General features: G+C 50.7%; 1 protein-coding gene across 1 annotated transcript in view; it reads right to left on the minus strand.

Moving 5' to 3' along the window:
- Positions 1-17,562, minus strand: part of MXRA7 (matrix remodeling associated 7) — a 29,442-nt gene extending 11,880 nt beyond the window's left edge. Inside the window, exons 1-2 of the mRNA XM_063080616.1 lie at positions 17,234-17,562; positions 761-824 (exon numbers count right to left, since the gene is read on the minus strand). Of these exons, the coding sequence (XP_062936686.1) occupies positions 761-824; positions 17,234-17,536 (367 nt within the window). The 5' untranslated portion in view covers positions 17,537-17,562. The remainder of the gene's footprint in view (positions 1-760; positions 825-17,233) is intronic.
- Positions 17,563-19,019: the final 1,457 nt, after the last annotated feature.

Here is a 19,019-nt window from a genome sequence, read left to right on the forward strand (position 1 = left end):
GGTCACGGGTTTGGATCCCCATACCAGCCAGCTGCCAGCCCCCCCACCCCCCACACAAAAAGAAATAAAATGTGACAGATCCAGCCCCACTCTATGTTTCATTCTGTCTCTGTCCAAGGCAAACACACCGCCTGCTCCCCATCCCCCTCTGGTCAAGTTTGAATTTCTCAGTTTCCTCAATGCTGTGGCTGCCCCCTTTCTCTTCTTGGAGCCTCCTGGAATCTGATGGCCAGGGGAGGTCCGATGGGTTAGCTAGAGCTGCGCAGAAATCAGGCATTTCCTCCCCTGGGGCCTTTGTTCTGTAGAAAGCACGGGTAGCAGCCTTGTGAGCGGCTTTCATGTCGGTAAAATAGGTCAGAGATGCTTGGAGAGAAAGATGAAATGCACTAGGGGAGTTGAGAGGCTCTGCAGCGTGCAGAAGGTCAGGGCGCTTGGTTTATTCACAAGGTGGGCCACCTGTATCTGGAGATGACTCGCATTTTATAGATGGTAAAGCAAAGACTGAACGTGCAAAGGAGGTGCACAGGCAGGTGGCCTACAGGCTGGCCAGGTGAGCAGGGCTTTGGCAGGATACCCCCCAGGCTGGACTCCACCTCGCAGGCCTCTCCCTTGGGCCACCACGTCCCACCCCACCGGCTCCCCCTAGTACTGCCACTCAAATTCCAGCCGCAGGGATCCCAAGCACGCGTGGTCCAGCCCAGACACAGTCCAGCCCCTCCATGAGGGCACAGATGTGCGGCCTGAGGCCAGGTCCACTCACCGTCCTCTTCCTCAGGCCCTGCTTGGGGCTGGTCCTTCTCACCGTCTGAGTCCCGCTCCACCTCCTGCAAGACAAGGACAGGTGTCAGCTCCCACATGCAGAGAATGGGACAGCTGACTCCGGAGCACTTTCATTTGGGTGTTTGAACACTCAGGAGAAGCAAACTGACCCTGGGCCACTCTCAGGAGAGATGTGAGCTGGAGGGTGAGGACTGGAGTGGTGGCCCTGGGGGACTGGGGGAGGGGTGGGTGGGCAGAAGGCAGGGGAGAGAGAGGAAGGGGACTTGGAGGTCCAGTCTGGCCACACCTAGCAGCAGTGCCTGTCCTGCAGCCATGGTCAGTCAGCAGGAGGAGGCTGTGATGGCAGTGAGCGCTGGGCCAAGGTGACAGAGGGAGGCTCCTTTACATGTGCGCCTCGATCCCTAACCTTGACCTTTCCCAGGAGGGTGCTTATCAAAGCACCTGGATGCTACGTTGATAAGTGGGCCCAGGACTCCCACCCCTGGCTGTGGTGGGTAAACAAAGGCAGAGGAGAAAAGCTGGCCATGTTTTCTGGGACCAGGGCTGGGCATGACAGCTGAGCTGTGTTTATGATCACAGGCTCCTTTGCTTCCTCTGATGTAGTTTTCTATCCCTAACTATCTCAATGTCCATTTTCCCAAAACTGAAGCCCCACCTCTGCAGCTCCAGTTCTCTCCCACGCACAGACACAATAAACAGATGGCCAGAGGAGTGTCCTGGGGTGGCCTTGGTGGAAGGGAGGAGTGACTTCAGCTTGCAGGAATGTCAGAGGATGAGGGATGTGCTGCGGAGCTCCAGCTGTGTGGGACTGCAGCTGTGGGGAGGGGACATAGGGCCCGTGGAACTGTGGCTTGGGAGTCTGGTGGGCAAATGTGGAACAGCCTCAGGTTTGAGAGAGGGGTGTGCAAACATGAATGAGCTGCTCAGCAGTGGAGAACACAGTGCAGCCCACAAATTCAAATGCTGGGCTTTGGAGCATTTGCAGCCTCAGGGGGAGGCACCCCACCAAGACAGAGCGAGCTGAGCCATGTCCCATAGCAGGAGTCAGAAGAGGCAAATCCTTGGACTGGCCGGTTAGCTCACTTGGCAGAGGGTGGTGCCAGTAACACCAAGGTCCAGTGTTTGGATCCTGGTACTAGCCTGTTGCAAAAAAAAAAAAGTGACTTTCTTGACTGCACAAAATGCCTCTGGAAGGGGCAGGGTGTGAGCCCAGGGGCTCCTCCCCTCTTTGCAGTCTGTACACAGATGCTCAGCACTGGCTAAATGGAAATAGGTCAGGATCTGGGGCTTGGGCGTCTGACGCCTCCCAAAGTTTGGATGGCAAAGCATCTTTGTGGCTGAGTGGCGCAGGCAGGCCTCTCCAGGGGGGCAGGACAAGGAGACATCCCTGTGGACATAGCAATCTCCCTTCTGGGGTTCTGCTCTAGACGGGAAAATGACTCGCAGGGTTTTCGTACAATGATTCAGATTGTGTCCAGTAGAAAACAAGACAAAGCTGGAAACAACTCAGTGCTTATCCATAGAGTTAACTAAATATATTTGGTTAACATGTTCACCAAAATATTAACTGGTGAAATATTTTACAGTGCACGTATGCCACGCCAACACCACGCATCAAAAAGGAGGCGTCGATACGTACTGCTGTGAAAAGTGCAAGAGAATCATGAATAGAAAAAAGCAAGAAGAGCACGATGTGAGGTGTAAGGGTTGAAATGGGAGTGCACATATGCGCTCACAATGCGGAGAAAACGTTTTCTCTCAGTTTTCTCACTTGACAGAGTGTGGTTGTTGGTATCACCAAGGTCACGGGTTTGGATCCCTGCACCAGCCAGCCGCCAAAACAAAACAAAACAAAACAAAAAGTTTTCTCACACAGGAAAGTGTTAGCAGCGACCACCTTTGGAGAGATGGGCTTGGGGGGACGGTGCCTTTCCTTTTCATCTTATACCTTTCAGTGTCATTTGGATTTTCTCCACAAGGAGAGTCACCAGCAGAGTCAAAGAAAAGAAGAGGATGTCTCTTTCCACAAAGCCAATTCCAGAGTGACAGAAGAAGCAACTGCTCTACGTAATATTGGGGGACCTGATCACACCTCTCAGCATTGGACAGATCATCTAGGCAACAAATCAACAGAGTAACCATTACTCTTTCAGAGGGAGAGAAGAAATCTAGGGTTATCAGAGGTGGGATGGGGGTGGGAGAGGGGGATAGGGAGAGATTGGACAAGGGGCATAAAGAATAAGTACAACTTGTCACAATAAATATGCTAGAAGTATTGATTTGATCAATATATGTCAACGTTGAACCCCCAAAATATATATAATTAATTTTGATTCAATAAAAATTTTTTAAAAAATTTGGATTTCCTAGTAACAGTATGAATTATTCTTAATATATTAAAAAAATGTTAACAGAGTGCCTTTGAACACTGAGATGGGGAGAAAGAGAATGACTGTGACATATAAAAAAATATTTAGTCTCTGCCCCTGGACCCTGGCACAGAGCTCCTAAATCCCTTGGAATTTCGTAGGTGATATGAGGATCTTCTGCTGTAATGAGGCAGCTCTTGGTGGCTGCTGGATGGGGGCTGGTCACCAGAGAGGCCAAGCCATGAATAGAAGCCTGGAACTTTCAGCCCCACCCCATCCTCCAGAGAGGGGAGAGGAGCTGGATGAGGAGTTAATGATCCATCACGCCTATGTGATGAAGCCTGCATGAACGACCCTGAAGAAAGGGGTTCGGAGAGCTTCCTAGCTGGTGAATGCACTCACGTGCGGGGAGGGTGGTGCACCCCAACTCCATGGGGACACAGGCTCCTGCGCTCGGGACCCTTCTGGACCTCACCCCATGCACCTCCATCTGGCTGTTCATCTGTTGCCATACCTTTATAATAAGCCATTCAGTATAAGTAAGTGTTTCCCTGAGTCCCGTAAGCTGCCATAGCAAATTATCAAACCTTAGGAGGGAGTCATGGGAACCCCTGATGTACAGCCAGATAGGACAGAAGTATGGGTAACCAGAGGACCCACTACTTGGAACTGGCATCTGAAGCGAGGGCAGTCTTGTGGGACTGAGCCCTCAACCTTGTAGGATCTGCGGTAACTCCAGGTAGTTAGTATCAGAATTGAACTGCAGGACACCCAGTTGGTATACAGATGGCCGGAGAATTGGAGAAAACCCCACACATTTGGTATCAGAAGTGAAGTGTTCTGTAAAGTATTGTGTAAATGTATTTTTTAAAAAGTTGTTTTTTCCTTTCAGTTGGTGCCTCTCTTTAATGACAGACAAACAGCCATTAACCTATTCAGGGCTGGGCCCCCAAATCAGCCCAATATCGAGAATACAGAGGAGGCAAATTCTCCTATTAAGTGCAAGGGACACAAAGATTAAAAGAAAAACAGCAACAAAAATGAGCATGTTCCCTGTCTCAAGGAACCCATGATCCAGTAGGAAAGACATATAAGCAAAGAGCTGCGATCCAGGGTGAGAAATTCAAGGGCAGAGGCAGACCTGTCATTCCAAAGGGACATGATGTCAGTTGACCTGCTGACACTCTCCTTAGTAAAGGCTGGTATACTTTTAGATTTTGCACTTGACTTTTGAATTGTGGCATTTTTTGAACTGTAGTCATGACCCTTTGATGGGTCACAAAAACAACTGAGAGGTTGCTACAAGTATTTTTAAAACGGACAACCAAAGCCTTAGTGCGGTTTGAAGCTTTAATAACTTCACAAGTATAAATCCTACAGTCGTACCAAAAAACATTTGAAAAGTTAGTTACTTACATTTTAAATACATTGATGTGTCGTCTTACTCAAATTCATATAATATCACTACCTAGTGCTATACTTGGCTCTAGTTGATTTTCAGACTTTGAAAAAACTTTGGTTGACTGATGGCCAATGACTGAAATGACTGCACTTGTTTTGTTGTTTTTTTTTTTTAAAAGATGACCGGTAAGGGGATCTTAACCCTTGACTTGGTGTTGTCAGCACCACGCTCTCCCAAGTGAGCTAACCAGCCATCCCTGTATAGGGATCTGAACCCGTGGCCTTGGTGTTATCAGCACCACACTGTCCCAAGTGAGCCATGGGCCGGCCCAAAGACTGCACTTATGATTCCCACCTTACGACCTTCCAAAGAACTGGATATGATGCACATGTGACCTCAAGGGAAGTCAATCAAGCCACTGAAGTGTCCATGGGAAAGGACTTGCCTATCCATCCAGACACTGGCACACACAAAAAATTAAAATAAAAAATGTGGCGTTCAAATGTCAGGAAACTAAGTGTAAAACAAATTTAAATAATATTCAACCGATGTGTTTTGTAGGTTTGTAGCATTTGTACTTCTGATGATATTCAAACTTAAAACTACTCTGAGACTTTGGGACACCCCTGTATCCTAGAAGGAAATGAAAGATACATGGTGTCTCATGTGTGGTAGAGGTAGATACTGTTTTATAGAACGTCCGATTCAGTTGTGTGACTTTATATACAGGATGCAATTTAAAATTGATTTTTTATTGTGAGACTGAATTAAAAAGTTTGGAAAACATGCTGAATTGGCCACTTATTCTGTTTTCTGCCTGTGCAGAAATCCCTCCTTCTTTCAGAAGATGACCCTTGAATCCCGTGTTTCCAGTGGGGACTGCCAGCTGGGGCAGTCAGACCCTCCCCTCTCCTTCCAGTCACCTCCAGGGACCGAGGAATGGGCCCAACTGCTGCTTGGGGGACAAGGGCTCCCTGGTCCCAGAGCTGTGAGCTTGGGAGCCCCAGGCTGCCCAGGGTGTGCTGGGGTGAAGAGGCCAGTCAGAGAGGCCCTTAGGCCTTCCCACCCCTGTCTTCCCATCTGTGACCGACATGATTCAGTTTCCAAGCCGGCTAACCAGAGCTGAGTTTCTGTCACCAGCAACCAGAGTCCTGACCACCATACCCCCTGTCCACTGCCACCCCACTTGTATCATATTCAGACTTTGCAAGTCAAGAACATCTAAAGTTCTCCTGGGGGGCTTTGCCTGCATCAATTTCAACTCTACCACAGTCAAGGGTGTGTACTAATGGAATGTTTTCTGGAGTGGTTATTAAACTGTGCTCCATGGAGACACCCAGGGCCTCACCAGGAGGGCCAGGATCTGGGCTTCTGCCAGAAAGGACATCCTCACATTTGTTTGGTTATTATTATTATTATTGTTATTTTTGGTGGCTGACAGGTTTGGGGAGCCGAACCCACGACTTTGGTGTTATCAAGGCCGTGCTCTGACCATCTGAGCTGACTGACGAGCCTATCTGGGTAACTTACTTGGCTTTTTAGAGAACACAGTAATAATAATAATAATGGATTCCATTATTTTTTTAAAAAGTAAAACACTACTGTTTATTGCATTTTGCCCTTATTTTATAAAAACGTGCAACAACAGAAAAATGGAACTGCTGATACCAGTAAAAAGAAGTGGTTTCAGAAACTGTGCCACTGAGACAGAGATGGAAATCCTTCTGGAAGTGGTGGCTCTTTAGCCAGTCCAATGCTGTTTGCGCCAAGTGGTCAGCTGTGTGTGCAACATGGCAGGAAGGAATGAAGTGAAACCTTGCACAAAATCCTAAAACTGCATTGTCTAAGGCTACGTCTGAAAGAGAGCTGGCACGTGAGAAGGTCGCAAGGCAGACACGTGGAAAGGGCATCCTGGGCAGAGAGCACAGAGCAGCTAAGGGCATGGAGGTGTGGAGCACAGTGACAGACGGAGCTTGGGTGGGTGCAGGGTGGGGTGTGCAGCGTCAGATGGCCGGCAATGGACAGTGGGAAGAAATGTAGGGCCTGCCCCATGGAGATCTTAGAAAGGACACCAAAGAGCGTAGGTTTCATTTTTCAGGAAGTGAGGAGCCATCGGAAGCTTTTACACAGGAAGAAAGAGGATGAGACTTGCACGTCAGGGCAACATTCGGGAATAAACTGGAGACGGACAAGAGGCAGGAAGAGCTGTGAAGCTTAGGGGACAGATGACAAGGGCCTGCACCCAGAGGCTACAGGAATCTGGCCTTCAGCTTGGTGTTTGGTGAATGAATTGAAGTACTGGCTGCAGCTGGCCAAAGGCAATCCCTCAGGGGTCTCGTGGTCTGAGTCCCTCCCACTCTCAGGAAGCCTGAGGTCAGCCAGGACCACTCCTAGCAGCACATGAAACCAGCAGAGCACCCGGCCAGTCTGTAGGTTCATTCTGGGGTTTTGAAGGAAACAGAACAGAGCTGCTGCTCAGAGCACTGACTGCAACCCTCCCAAAAGGCCATCGCTGTTGACATCCTGTCGATGCCCTGGGTCCTAATAGTGCTGCATGGTACCCACATGTTACGGGCTGAGTTGAGCCCCCCCACATTAATATGTTGAAGCCTTAACCCCAAGTACCTCAGCCTGACTGTATTTGGAGATGGGGCCTTTAAGGAGGTGATCAAGTTAAAACGAGGTTGTCAGGGTGGGCCCTAATCCAAGGACTGCTGTCCTCATAAGAGGGAATTTGGACACACAGAGAGACACCAGGGGCGTGAGTGTACAAAGACCATGTGAGGACACAGGGTGAAGGTGGCCACTTGCAAGCCAAGGAGACAGGCTTAGGAGAAACCAAATCTGCCAACACACTGACCTTGGACTTCTAACCTCCAGAACTGTGAGACAATAACTTTCTGTTGTTTAAGCCACCCAGTCTGTGGTATTTTGTTGTGACAGTCCTGGCAAACTAATACATTAGCTTCTAATGAAAGGAAATCAACGAAAACTGTGAATTGGCGACACCTTTTGAGACAGACAGCTGACATCATCCTGGCTGGTCCCGAAAGCAGGCCCGGGCTGAGATCCAACCCCAATCACCTCACTGACCTGAGTCTCAGCATTTTTTACTGAATACAGGCCAAATTTTAATTTCACATGTTCTGGGATGATTTTCTTTCTTTTTTTCTTAAAGCTGACCAGTAAGGGGATCTTAACTCTTGACTTGGTGTCATCAGCACCACGCTCTCCCAAGTGAGCTAACTGGTCATCCTATATAGGGATCCGAACCCGTGGCCTCGGTGTTATTAGCACCCACTCTCCCAAGTGAGCCACCGGCTGGCCCCTCTGGGATAATTTTCTAATTCAGCTTTTTCCTCCAATGGAGGGGGCAGTGCCTCCCGACAGCCTCCCCAGTGCCAGGAGCCCCAGACCAGGGTCCCCAGAGGCAAAGGGCTGTGGGAGTGGCAGAGGGGACAGGCAGAATGCTGGGGGTTTTGAGGACGGAGAGGGCGGCCCTCCGAGCCACTGAGAGGAGGACTCACAGCCTGAAGGCAGCACATCGCCAGGTACAGCTGACCCGGCTCACTCGAGTGTGATGCAAAGCGCTGAAGGAGACAGACAGACAGAGAGATGAGACAGAGAGAGACATAAGACAGAGATACAGATAGAGACAGACAGAGAGATAAGAGAGAGGGAGATAGATGAGATAGAGATATAGACAGAGTGAAAGACAGAGAGACAGAGAGGCAGAGAGAGACAGAGCTCTATCTGTCCGTCTGTCTTTCTGTCTGCCTGCTGCCCAAGGAGATGTTTCCAAAGTTGCTGGCTAATCCAGAATGATTTTAAAGGACAGCAGCTCCCCTAGGCAGGCAGAGAGAGAAGCCGCTCCTCACTCCGAGGGGATGCCTGTCCCTCCCTGTCCCTCCCTCGTCTGCAGCAGGCACCGACAGAGATAACAGGAAGGCTCCAAGAGGAGGGGCCTCTCTGACTTCCCATTCACTTCTCCGCAGCACTGGGTTTCTGAGATGGGCAGCCCTGAGAACGGGCCAGGTGCGGGTCTGCCTCCCAGGCGTCGGACAGTGCTCTCCCTCCTTCTGGAAGGATTCCATTAGGCAATCGGCTGTGCATCTTTTGCATTCGGGGGGAGCATCCGCTGCGGGGGCAAGCAGTAAAGGAGAGCTGGCGCCAGCGCCCAGAGCGCGGTGCTGGGCAGGGAGGGCAGGCCGGAGCAGGAGTCACTGCCGTTCTCTCTGTGTGCCCCAGTAAAACAACTCAGCCATCTCCCTCTCCAAATGACAGCTCCACGCTGGGGATGCACAGGCTCCATTCTCTAAATCTATATTTGCGACGGATAAGGCAAATGCCACATGATAAGGAACTTCCATACAGAATCTAATAACCCGTCCTGTCCCAAATTGGCCCCCTTGCAACTTGTCCCATTTTTCTTGGCAGCCACGGTGTCTCTGACACTTCGTCATGGCCTAGGAATGTTGATTCCAACCTCATTCTTCCTTTCCATTCCGACTCCTAAACTCCCCGCTTGCTCTGAAAGTTCTCTGGGATCCTCCCCTTCATTCTCCACTCTCCTGCCACAATCACTCAGTGTCTTCAGATGGCACGGTGTCCCCTCTCCTCCAACTCATCCTGTTTTAACAGCTTAAAATGCTGACTTCAAGATGCTTTCCCTGCCACATGCATATATTGCCCTCCTGTATATATTGCCCACTGCATGTATTACCCACTGTGTGCAATTCCACAATTGTGGAATTGTGGCTTGTGAAGTTCTCCTGCTTCCAGATTCTCCTGCTATCAGATTCACTGGGGTCTGTCTCCCCAATGGCTTACCAAGAAGCTTTCATCTCTTATCCACGGTGGGCACGGTGGGGCTGGGGCTGGGAGTTAGGGTGGTCCAGGACCATGGCCTCAGGCACCTGATCTGGACCCCTTTCCTTCCTCTGTCTGGGCAAGGGGAGGCCAAGGTAACAGGATTTGACTTGGAGGGACTTTAGCTCAGAGTTTTTTAATTCTTTTCTAGGTTTCAGGCAGTGCTGCAAGCCAGGCCAAGACCTTTGCTTTTTGTACTGGTCTTCCATATGAGGGAAGAGAAAAAGAGGTATCCAGTGCTTTTGAAAATTTGTGAAAACCATTGATGTAATGTGGCTTCCACCCAATGCAAAACGCTTGTTAATAAAACCTTTGATGAACTGCCAGTTATCCAGTCTCTGTTTGAATACTTCTAGCACTGGGGAGCTCACTATTCACAAGGCAGTCTACCTCTTTGGGGCATAACACACAGCCCTAGAGCAAGTCCTGCAGGTGGGCCATGTGCAAGGCCTTGGGCAGAAGCCTCGAGCAGAAGGAGAAATAAGACTCCTTCCTGCCGCCCAGGAGATGGACCTGCCATTACGCAGGAGCCGACAGCATTTCTTTTCTTTCTTTCTGTGATTATTGCAGATTATTCATTCAACAAGTGCTTACTGCGTGCCTACCGTGTGCTGGGCCTGTTGTAGGAGATCCTGGGGATGTGACATGAATGTGGTGGGCAAGGGCCGGTCCTAATGAGCGGACATTCCACTGCGGCAAACAATACATACTAAAATAAAAGATGACCTCAGACCGGATTAAGTGCTATGAAGAAAGCCAAATAGGACGATGCTTGGGGGGCAGGGAAGAGAGAGAGAGAGAGACTTTACTTCTGCTAATGTGACCAGGAGAGGCGAGAGGTGAAGACCCAGTGGGGAGGTGCCGGGCAGAACGAAGAGACACACCATAGTGCAGATGTGGGTGTGGGGCTGGTGGTCTGAGCACTAGAAAGGAGGCTGTGGCTGCAGGGGGCCAGTGAGGCTGGAGTGGAGAGCCGGGAGAGGAGGCTCCGTCAGTAGGTCTGCAAGGCCCTAGAGGCTGTGGTATGAGTTTGGTTGAGTTTGTGTGCAGTGGAAGCCTGGAAGCTTCAAGCAGGGGCTGTGGGATGTGGTTTCTGTGTTATGATGATCACGCTGTTTGCTGGTGGAGCCAGGGTGGGGCTGGGGCAGACTGGAAGCAAGGAGACCAGTGAGGAGATTATGGAACAGCCCAGATGAGCCACGGACTGGAGCAGGAGTCAGAAATGAGAAAGGTGCTGCACTCAGCATGCACGTGGAGACAGGGCTTGCAGATGGAATGCTGTGGCAGGAGAGAGAGAGAAAACAGGGACACACCCAGGCTTTTGGCCTGAGCAGCTGAGGGTGTGGCAGTGGCACCGGAATAAGACGGGAATCCTGGATGGGAAGGGGGACAGAAATCAAGAGCTCTTATTAGACTCTGATTAGGTGGGTTTGAGGTGCTGTTAGACAGCCAAGGGAAATGTGGAGAGGGCAGCTGGCGCAGGAGGTGGAGCTCAGGGAGAGGGCTGGGCTGGGCTTTCAAATTGGGGCGTCATCAGCTAGTGATCAGGAGGATGATGGTGGCCGGTGTGTCCTGGAAGGCAGCAGTGGCGGTCTGGGCCCAGAAACCCTTGAGTTGATATTATGGGCGTGAGCTTTTCTGGCAGGGCAAAAGGCAAAGGAAGAAGGCTGGGTAAGCTGCTGACTCATGGAGCGGGGATGGGCGTGGAGAGAGACTGCTTCACTGTTCTCGTTGCCAGCAGCACAACATGCCCCCCGCCCCCACCCCAGGGCTGAACGCCATCATGTTCAAATGTCCAGACCAAAAGCATCATCCTGGATTCTGACCTCATAGCCCAATCAAGGGCACATTCACAAGCCCTAAACAAACTCTCTTTTGCTCAGATGATCGGAGCATGCCAGATTCAATCCTATCAGATTAACAGTTTCTGGCAATGTTCCTACAAAGAGGATTTAGAGGGCATCAAAAGCTTCATAAAACAAAACAAAACACCCTTCGGCAGCAATCTGCACTATACCCAACCCCAGACAGTGAGTATCAGGTTGAATTCTAGTCTCTACATCTGGGGACGGAGAAGGTCTAGGACAGGGAAGGAAATTAAGGGATTGACAAAATCAGATCTAAGAGGGTCAGAGGAAACGAGATCATTTTGTTGGGGAAAACCAGGTTGAACAATGTTGACCATGACCAGCTTTAAATATAATAGTAGAAGACAGGTGGCCAGTTAAAAAAAATCTCTTGAGGAGTCCTTGACCACAGCGAGAGAAAGCAGGTTCAGACTTCACGAGGAACTAAAGGTAAGGATTGTTTGACAATAGAGCAGGGTTTACTACTGATCTTCAGTGGAATACCACCGGGCTGGAGGTATTTTCCCATAAAAGCTGTTAACACCAAGGGCACAGAATTAGGCCCTTGCCAAGAATATGAGTTATCTCAGCCAGAGGTTTACCGATGTGTGCAAGAAGCTCTTACCTGAAAGTACTCAACACACATAGACAGGCCACGCAACAGGAGCTGATGTTAGAGCTCTAAGAGGTATCCAAGGTCATGTCAGTTCAACCCCTTCATTTTGCAGAGGAGGACACAGGCCCCCAAATTAAGTGACTTCCTCAAGTCCTGCGGCAACATATTTAGATAAACAAGTTCAATGAATTCCTGCATTGGGTTCCTTTGGGCCATTTAATCTCAGGTGGCTACTCTTTAGCCATGGTGGCCCTGTGGCCAGAGAATGACCAATGACTCCGCCTCCCCACAGAGGACAAGGAATGATTGCTGGGCATCCTTAGGCTTCCTGTCTGGCTTTTGATCAAGCAGCAAACAACAAGAATGCCAGCAAACAGCCCCGCATTAGGGTCCTTTACAGGAGGTTTCCAAACTGACCTATGCATCTGTCTGTAACAACATCAGACGCAGGGTGGCCACACTCAGGTGGTTCCAGAAATGCACTGGCCACCAGGGGCCTGGCATTTCTCAGGAAGAACACCAAAGGCCTAAGCTGGTCTCTGTCCTCCCACACTGTGGTTTGGGCTGACTGTCTGGGAGGGAGCAGGGCAACAAAAAAGAAATTGTCTTTTTAAAAGGGAACATGCTCAATGTTTTATTTCTAACTCTCAAAAACTAGGTAGCTTTTTTTTTTTTTTTGAGACATGTTCTTTAAAATTTACTACTTTTTAAGTAGAAAATTTTAACTGACAGCCAAATTTTCTGTGTGCAGCTAAGATTTTTTCTCTCTGAAAGAAAGAACAAAGTTTAGCTATTAGGAAAGGCCCCAGACTTCTTTCTTATGTGAAAAAAAAAATTAAATTAAATTAAGAGCTTAAACAACTTTACAAAAAATACCCTCTTGAACTACCGAACATGGAACTCCATTTACAGCCCTCTGAGGCATCCTCTATTCGGTTGATATACTTCGTTGTAATTACTGTGAACACACTGTTACTATCTTACGTTCTGCTTTTTCCCTTACTTATTTCATACCAATTTGCTAATTAATTCAATGTTCTAATTAGTGGACATATGCATTATTTCCAGATTTCCCCCTAGCAAATCACTAGACATGTTATGGACTAAATATTTGTATCCCTCCCAAATTCATAGGTTGAAGTCCTAATCCCCAGTGTGATTGGTATTTACAGGTGGGGGACTCTGGGAGGTCATTAGGTTTAGATGAGGTCAGGGGGATCCCATGATGGGATTAGGTCCTTTATTTTATTTGTTTATTTATTTTAAAAGATGACCGGTAAGGGGATCTTAACCCTTGACTTGGTGGTGTCAGCACCACGCTCTCCCAAGTGAGCCACGGGCCATCCCTATGTAGGGATCCGAACCCGTGGCCTTGGTGTTATCAGCACCGCACTCTCCCGAGTGAGCCACGGGCCGGCCCTGAATTAGGGCTTTTATAAGAAGAGGAAGAGAGGGCAGGTTGTGTCACCCAATCGGAGCAGCACCAGAGTGTCTGAAGAACCGGACACTCTTTCCTGAGAAATTCCTGCTGGGTTTCTTTTTTCCAACATTGTATTTTGAAAAATTCCAAACCCACAGAAAAGTTGAAAGAATAATAGAATGAACACCCATCTACCCTTCACCTAGCTTTAATAATTGTTAACATTTTGCTATCTTTACATTGTCTCTCTCTTCATACACACCCATGCTGTGTGTGTGTATGTGTTTGTGTAACTCTTTGAATCATGTCATCCCTAAATGCATCTTCCTAAAGACAAGGACATTTTCCTACATAACCATAATGCCAGTATCACACCCAAGAAATTCAGCATTGACCCAATAAAATTACCGAACGCACTAGTCATTTAAAAAATGTCCCAATTATTTCCAAAATGTCCTTTACAGCTCTCCCTCCCCCCATCCAGAATGCAATCAAGGATCAAGAATGCATTTATTTGTCATGTTGCTTTTGTCTCCTGTAATCTAGAGGCGTCTCCCTGCTTGCTGTGAGTTTCTTGACATTGGCCAGTTGCCCTGCCGAAAGTCCCTTACTCTCTTTTTGAGTAGAGCTGGGACCCATGCACCAAGATATCTGAGTTCTGGCACAGACAGAGTGATTTAACTTCAGTGCTATTCGAATGACCACTGTTTGGGAATCCTACGATACAGGCGCAGCCCTGCTGGAATACACACCTCCATTAGGCAAGAGCCCTGGTGATCCTAAAACCCCAGCCTGCACATGAGCACCAACAGAGCGCTGCTTCCTGGCCTTAAGCGGGACCAGCTCTTGTACTGACAGCTTGCTCACAGTTCTCTGTGAGAGTGGGTGTGCCTGCCATGCTTCCCACACTGCTCTGTCCACCCCACCCTAATCCCTATGTGAGGATTGAAAAGAGGTTCTTATGGCATAATTCTGCCCTCTCCTCAGACTCCCTGCTGGCCGGTGCTGCACTGGGGAGAGGAGAGGCAGGGCCCTCCCTGCCTCTGGCCTTGAGCTGTGCTGATCACATCCTCACTTCTTCAGTTGGCTCTCAGGGCCTCAGCCCATAAACGGCCCCTTCCTACCACTTTGTCCTTGGCCATGGAGAGCGCCCAGCACCACGAGGATAGCTCCCGAGGGATCCATGGCAGCAGCTGAAGGCTGCTTCCCTGGGCTCTGGGTCCTTCTCAATAATCAGCTTTGTGAGTCGGAGGCAGCAGCTGCCCCAGACTGCACAAGCCCGGCTGGTAAAGAAGAGGATTGGATTAGAAGGGAGGTGGTTAACGGAAGATGAAGTGGGAGGGGGAGGTGAGTTAAGCATGCTCCCTGGGGCAGTGACTTCCATGCTAACAGCAGGAGGGGTTGTCCCCCTCTCCTCTCCTGCTGCTGATGGTCACTTAGGGAGAGTGCAGGAGGCTGGCTGAGGGCATCACCGGGCTGCCCAACCCGGACTTGAGTTATTTCCCCCAGGGGGCCTTCTTCCCACCTTTCCTTCAAGACAATTTCTAAGCAGCTTTCTCTTGGGTTAATTTCACCACTGGGAAGGGCAGGGGATGACACAGTGATATCTGTGTCCCCCACAGCACCTGACCTTATGCACAGTAACAACTTAACATTGCATGCAGGAGATGAGGGGGGGCTGGCCAGATCAAAAAGGGCTGGGGACCTGAGTCCAAAGGGGAAGGGCAAGATTGCAGACGAGGAAAATGATTAAAACTGAACTCTCCTGTTGGGTGCATTCTCAGGACAGGGTGCTGCAGTGGGAAAACAGACACAAGCTATTGGGAAAATAGAATAATTTAATCAGCCCCCCCATGCCTTAGGTACAGTTGGGGGTGGTGCGGTGCATTCTTTGTAAGCTAATTGTGTGTGGGTGGAGTTAGTGCACATGCACAGTGCTGTGACCTTTGCTGGTGACTGCCTTGGGTGTCCGCCCTTTGCCTGGCCATGCTCTCAAACCTACTGCTTTCAAGGACCTGTTTGCTGGTTACCTAGCTCATAGACCTGCATGTGAGGGGTCTGGTGACCCAGCCTGGTGTGTGAGGGGTCTGGTAATCCAGCCTGGTGTGTGAGGGGTCTGGGGACTCAGCCTGGCATGTGAAGGGCTTGTGACCCAGTCTGGAAAACGGGCTTGAGGGGTCTGTGAGCTCCAGACCCAGCCCTAGCTCGACAATTGGCCCAGTCAGCAGGATTACCGGCAGGTAAAAGAGCTCGACACAAGCCATTCTCACTGGCAGCTGCCATCAGGTCTGCCTGGCATGTGAGCTTCCCGGAATGTGCCTTGTCCTCCAAGCACCCATTCACTCTCGGAGGATGTGCGTTCACTTAGGTAGAAGCAAATTACGGGAGGGCACCTATTTAAACAACACCATTGAACCTATTACATTAGATATCATATGTAGTGAGAACCTAAAAGTCTTCCAGAAAGTTCTTTGAGATGTGCTGCACCCCTGAGGATCAAGATATGACTTGTCCAGTGCCACTACTGGACATTTTGAACTTCAGTCTAGAATCTGCTGCTGGGTGATAAAGGGCTGATGGGTAAACCAAGTGGCAGTCTGAGAATAGTCCGCATGCCTCCCCGATCCCATGGGGCACTGAGGGAGGCAGGAATCCCAAATATGGGAACAAACCTAACACATCAGCACATGTCCAAATCCCACCTGCCATTAACTTGGGTGAAGTGAGCAAGCCTCCCCAAGCAAGAACAGCAGGGCTGTGGTCGCCTCCCCACCCCCACCCCTCGTGAGCATACAACAGCCCTCCTCAGGGCTGGTTAGAATCCATTCTAATAACACAATTAGTCACCCGCTTGTCAAGCAAAGTGCCTGCTCAGAGGGGGTCTGGCACACTTACTCAGGCTAGAGAAATGCCTCTGAGCCCGGCCTCACTGCCTCCTCCTACCCCCAAAGTCTTCTCTCCGGTGTGAACCATTGTGTCCAGCAAATGTGGGCACCCAAAGACCCGATGACAACGCACCAAAGCATGCTCAGGGTTTCCACCATCCTGGTCATCCTCCTGTCCAAGAAAAAGAGCTCAGGAGTAAGAACAAGGCACCACGATCTGACTTGAGACCTGAGGTGGTGGCCTGGACTAGCCACCAAGGGTGGTGAGGTCCTGGGAACATGGGTAAGTAGGTCTCCAGTCTAAAAGGATGCATCAGAAGGAGCCGGTGGTGCTGGCAGATGAGTGGATGAGGACCATCCCGAAGCAGGATAGTGGTCAGGGCCAGACGAGTGACAACGTGGGAGTGGGCCTGGGGCAGAGGCGGGGTGCTCAGCTGTGCCTCGGCAGGGCTTTATCCTGCATCCTCCACTCCATACAGGCCCGGGGGATCTTGAAAACAATGAAACTGACTGCAGTGACCCGGTGCTTTTTCTTTCAGCCCCATCCTACCGGCTTCACCAAACACCAGAACACTGACTCTGAAATCTGGATTTCAAATTGACCTAAAAAGAAAAGGCAGCCCCCCTCCCTCCCCGCTAAGTACTGTTTTTTAATTTTTTCAATAGCAAGACAACTCTCATTGCAGGCCTTGGAACAAGCCACACGCACGTGGATTTGGGAGACGGTGGCGGGAGGGCTGGGAACGGGTGTGGAGCAAGATTCCAAGCCCCGGCCTGAGGCCTCCGCGAGGGGAGACTCCCCGGCGAGGGGCGCCGGCGGGGAGGGCGGGCAGCACACGGCCCAGCAAACTCCAGCAGGCTTGGCTCTCGGCCACACTTTTTGGGGGAAGATGGCGAGTTTGCGGGGCTGCGGCTTGGCGCGCCCGGACCTCCGTTTCCTGCAGCCGCGGGCGCTGCCCCTCGTCGGGGCAGCCCGGCCCGGAGGCTCGGCCCGGCTCCCCGGCTCTGCGACCCCCGGGGGCGTGCGGAGGGCCGCGGTGCCTACCTGCCTCGCCTCCGCCGCCGGCTCCTCGGCCTCGGCCGGCGCCGCCGCGGCCACCCCAGGCCCCGCGCGCTCCCCCGGGCCCTCGGGCTCCCCCGGCTCCTCGGGCTCCGCGGGCGCGGCCGCCGGCTCCGGGGCGCAGGGGCCGGGCGGCTCGGGGGTCCCGCGGGTCTCGGGCTCCGGGGTCGCGCCGGCGGGGCTGGGACTCGCGGCCGCCCCGCGCCGCACCAGCAGCCAGGCGAGCAGCAGCGCCAGCGCGGTGGCCAGCGCGGGTAGCGCGGCCAGCAGCTCGGCCGGCGCCTCCATCGCGCCGCGGCCGCCCGAGTGCCAGCCCGCCGGGACCCCGAGGGAGCCCGCCGCGCCCCGCCGCCGCGCCCCGCCCCAGGGCGGAGCCCCCGCCGGCTCCGCCCCCGGCGCCTGGGGGTGACTCAGATGCCGGGGGATGTGAGCTCTGACTCCTCGCGGAGCGCAGGAGAGCCCTTCCTGACCCGGGCAGGCCCTGAGGATTTAGGGCACAATTCAACTACCTGAGCTTAGCCTCAGTCGGAAAACTGGTTTGAAATAATCATTACTCCGGTGCCCTTAGATTGTCATCTTTGGACGTTATTTTAGCCCCGTACAAAAGTTCATCTCAGAGCATTTTGGAAACGCTAGCGGGGAATGCTGAGTGGCAAGTAAACCCAGGAAGGTTCATGGACATTACCGCACTGCTTGGCTTGCAAGACAATGAAAACCAATTGTAAAGCCCAATGACTTTCAGCTACTGCTTTTTTTTTTTTTTTTTTTTGGCGGCCGGCCAGTACAGGGATGGACCTTGGTGTTCTCAGTTCCATGCTCTAGCCAGCTGAGCCTACTGACCGGCCTATTGCCATTTTTATAGACATGTTAACAGCTGCTTGTTATTCCTGGGTTGCCTTTAGGTATTTTCAGAGGACATCTTTAGATCCCAGGTAGGCCAGCACAGGCCCTTCAGTAACATGGCTGTCCCCCAAGATCTGTTTCTGCAATTAAGCTCCAGGTCCTTTGAGCCAACACTATTCCCCCAACTTTGCATAATTCTGTAATGTATTTGGGGTGGGAGGGTGGAATGAGACAAAGGAAGGCTACCGTTTGTGTTTCTCCAGATCCTTCCATGGCTCTGTTGAGGAACAAAGAAAATTTGAGATAAATGTGACAACCAAACACACATTTCCCTACCACTCCCCATCCCACCCTTTAGTTATTTTAAATAAACACAGGACAGGCAAAGTTTGCCAGGTACCATGCCAAACATAAGGCCTAATGTTAAGAAACACAGTTCCAGTGTTTCACTTGGGATTCCTTTAATACTTTTTGGGAAAATTACCTGCTTGAACCCATCTCTGATATAAACTGAGATGCTAGAGGGACTGCTTCTTTTTATTTTTTTATTTATTTTTTATTTTTATTTATTTATTTTTTTTTAAAAGATGACCGGTAAGGGAATCTCAACCCTTGACTTGGTGTTGTCAGCACCACGCTCAGCCAGTGAGCGAACCGGCCATCCGTATATGGGATCCGAACCAGTGGCCTTGGTGTTACCAGCACCGCACTCTCCCGAGTGAGCCACAGGCCGGCCCAGCTTCTTTTTAAATGGAAGCCACAACTACACAGTCAAGCTTCCTCACGAGCTCCAGTTATGACAAAGAGGACCCAGCATCAGGGAGAGCTTAATACTGCTATATTGCATGATATTAAAGGGGGCATGTGTTTCCTTTTTGCAATGGTTGATGAAAAAGGCCACAAAACTATAAAATGTGGAGTAGGGTTT

This window comes from Cynocephalus volans, chromosome 16 (assembly GCF_027409185.1).
Source record: "Cynocephalus volans isolate mCynVol1 chromosome 16, mCynVol1.pri, whole genome shotgun sequence".
NCBI classification, from domain to species: Eukaryota; Metazoa; Chordata; class Mammalia; order Dermoptera; family Cynocephalidae; genus Cynocephalus; species Cynocephalus volans.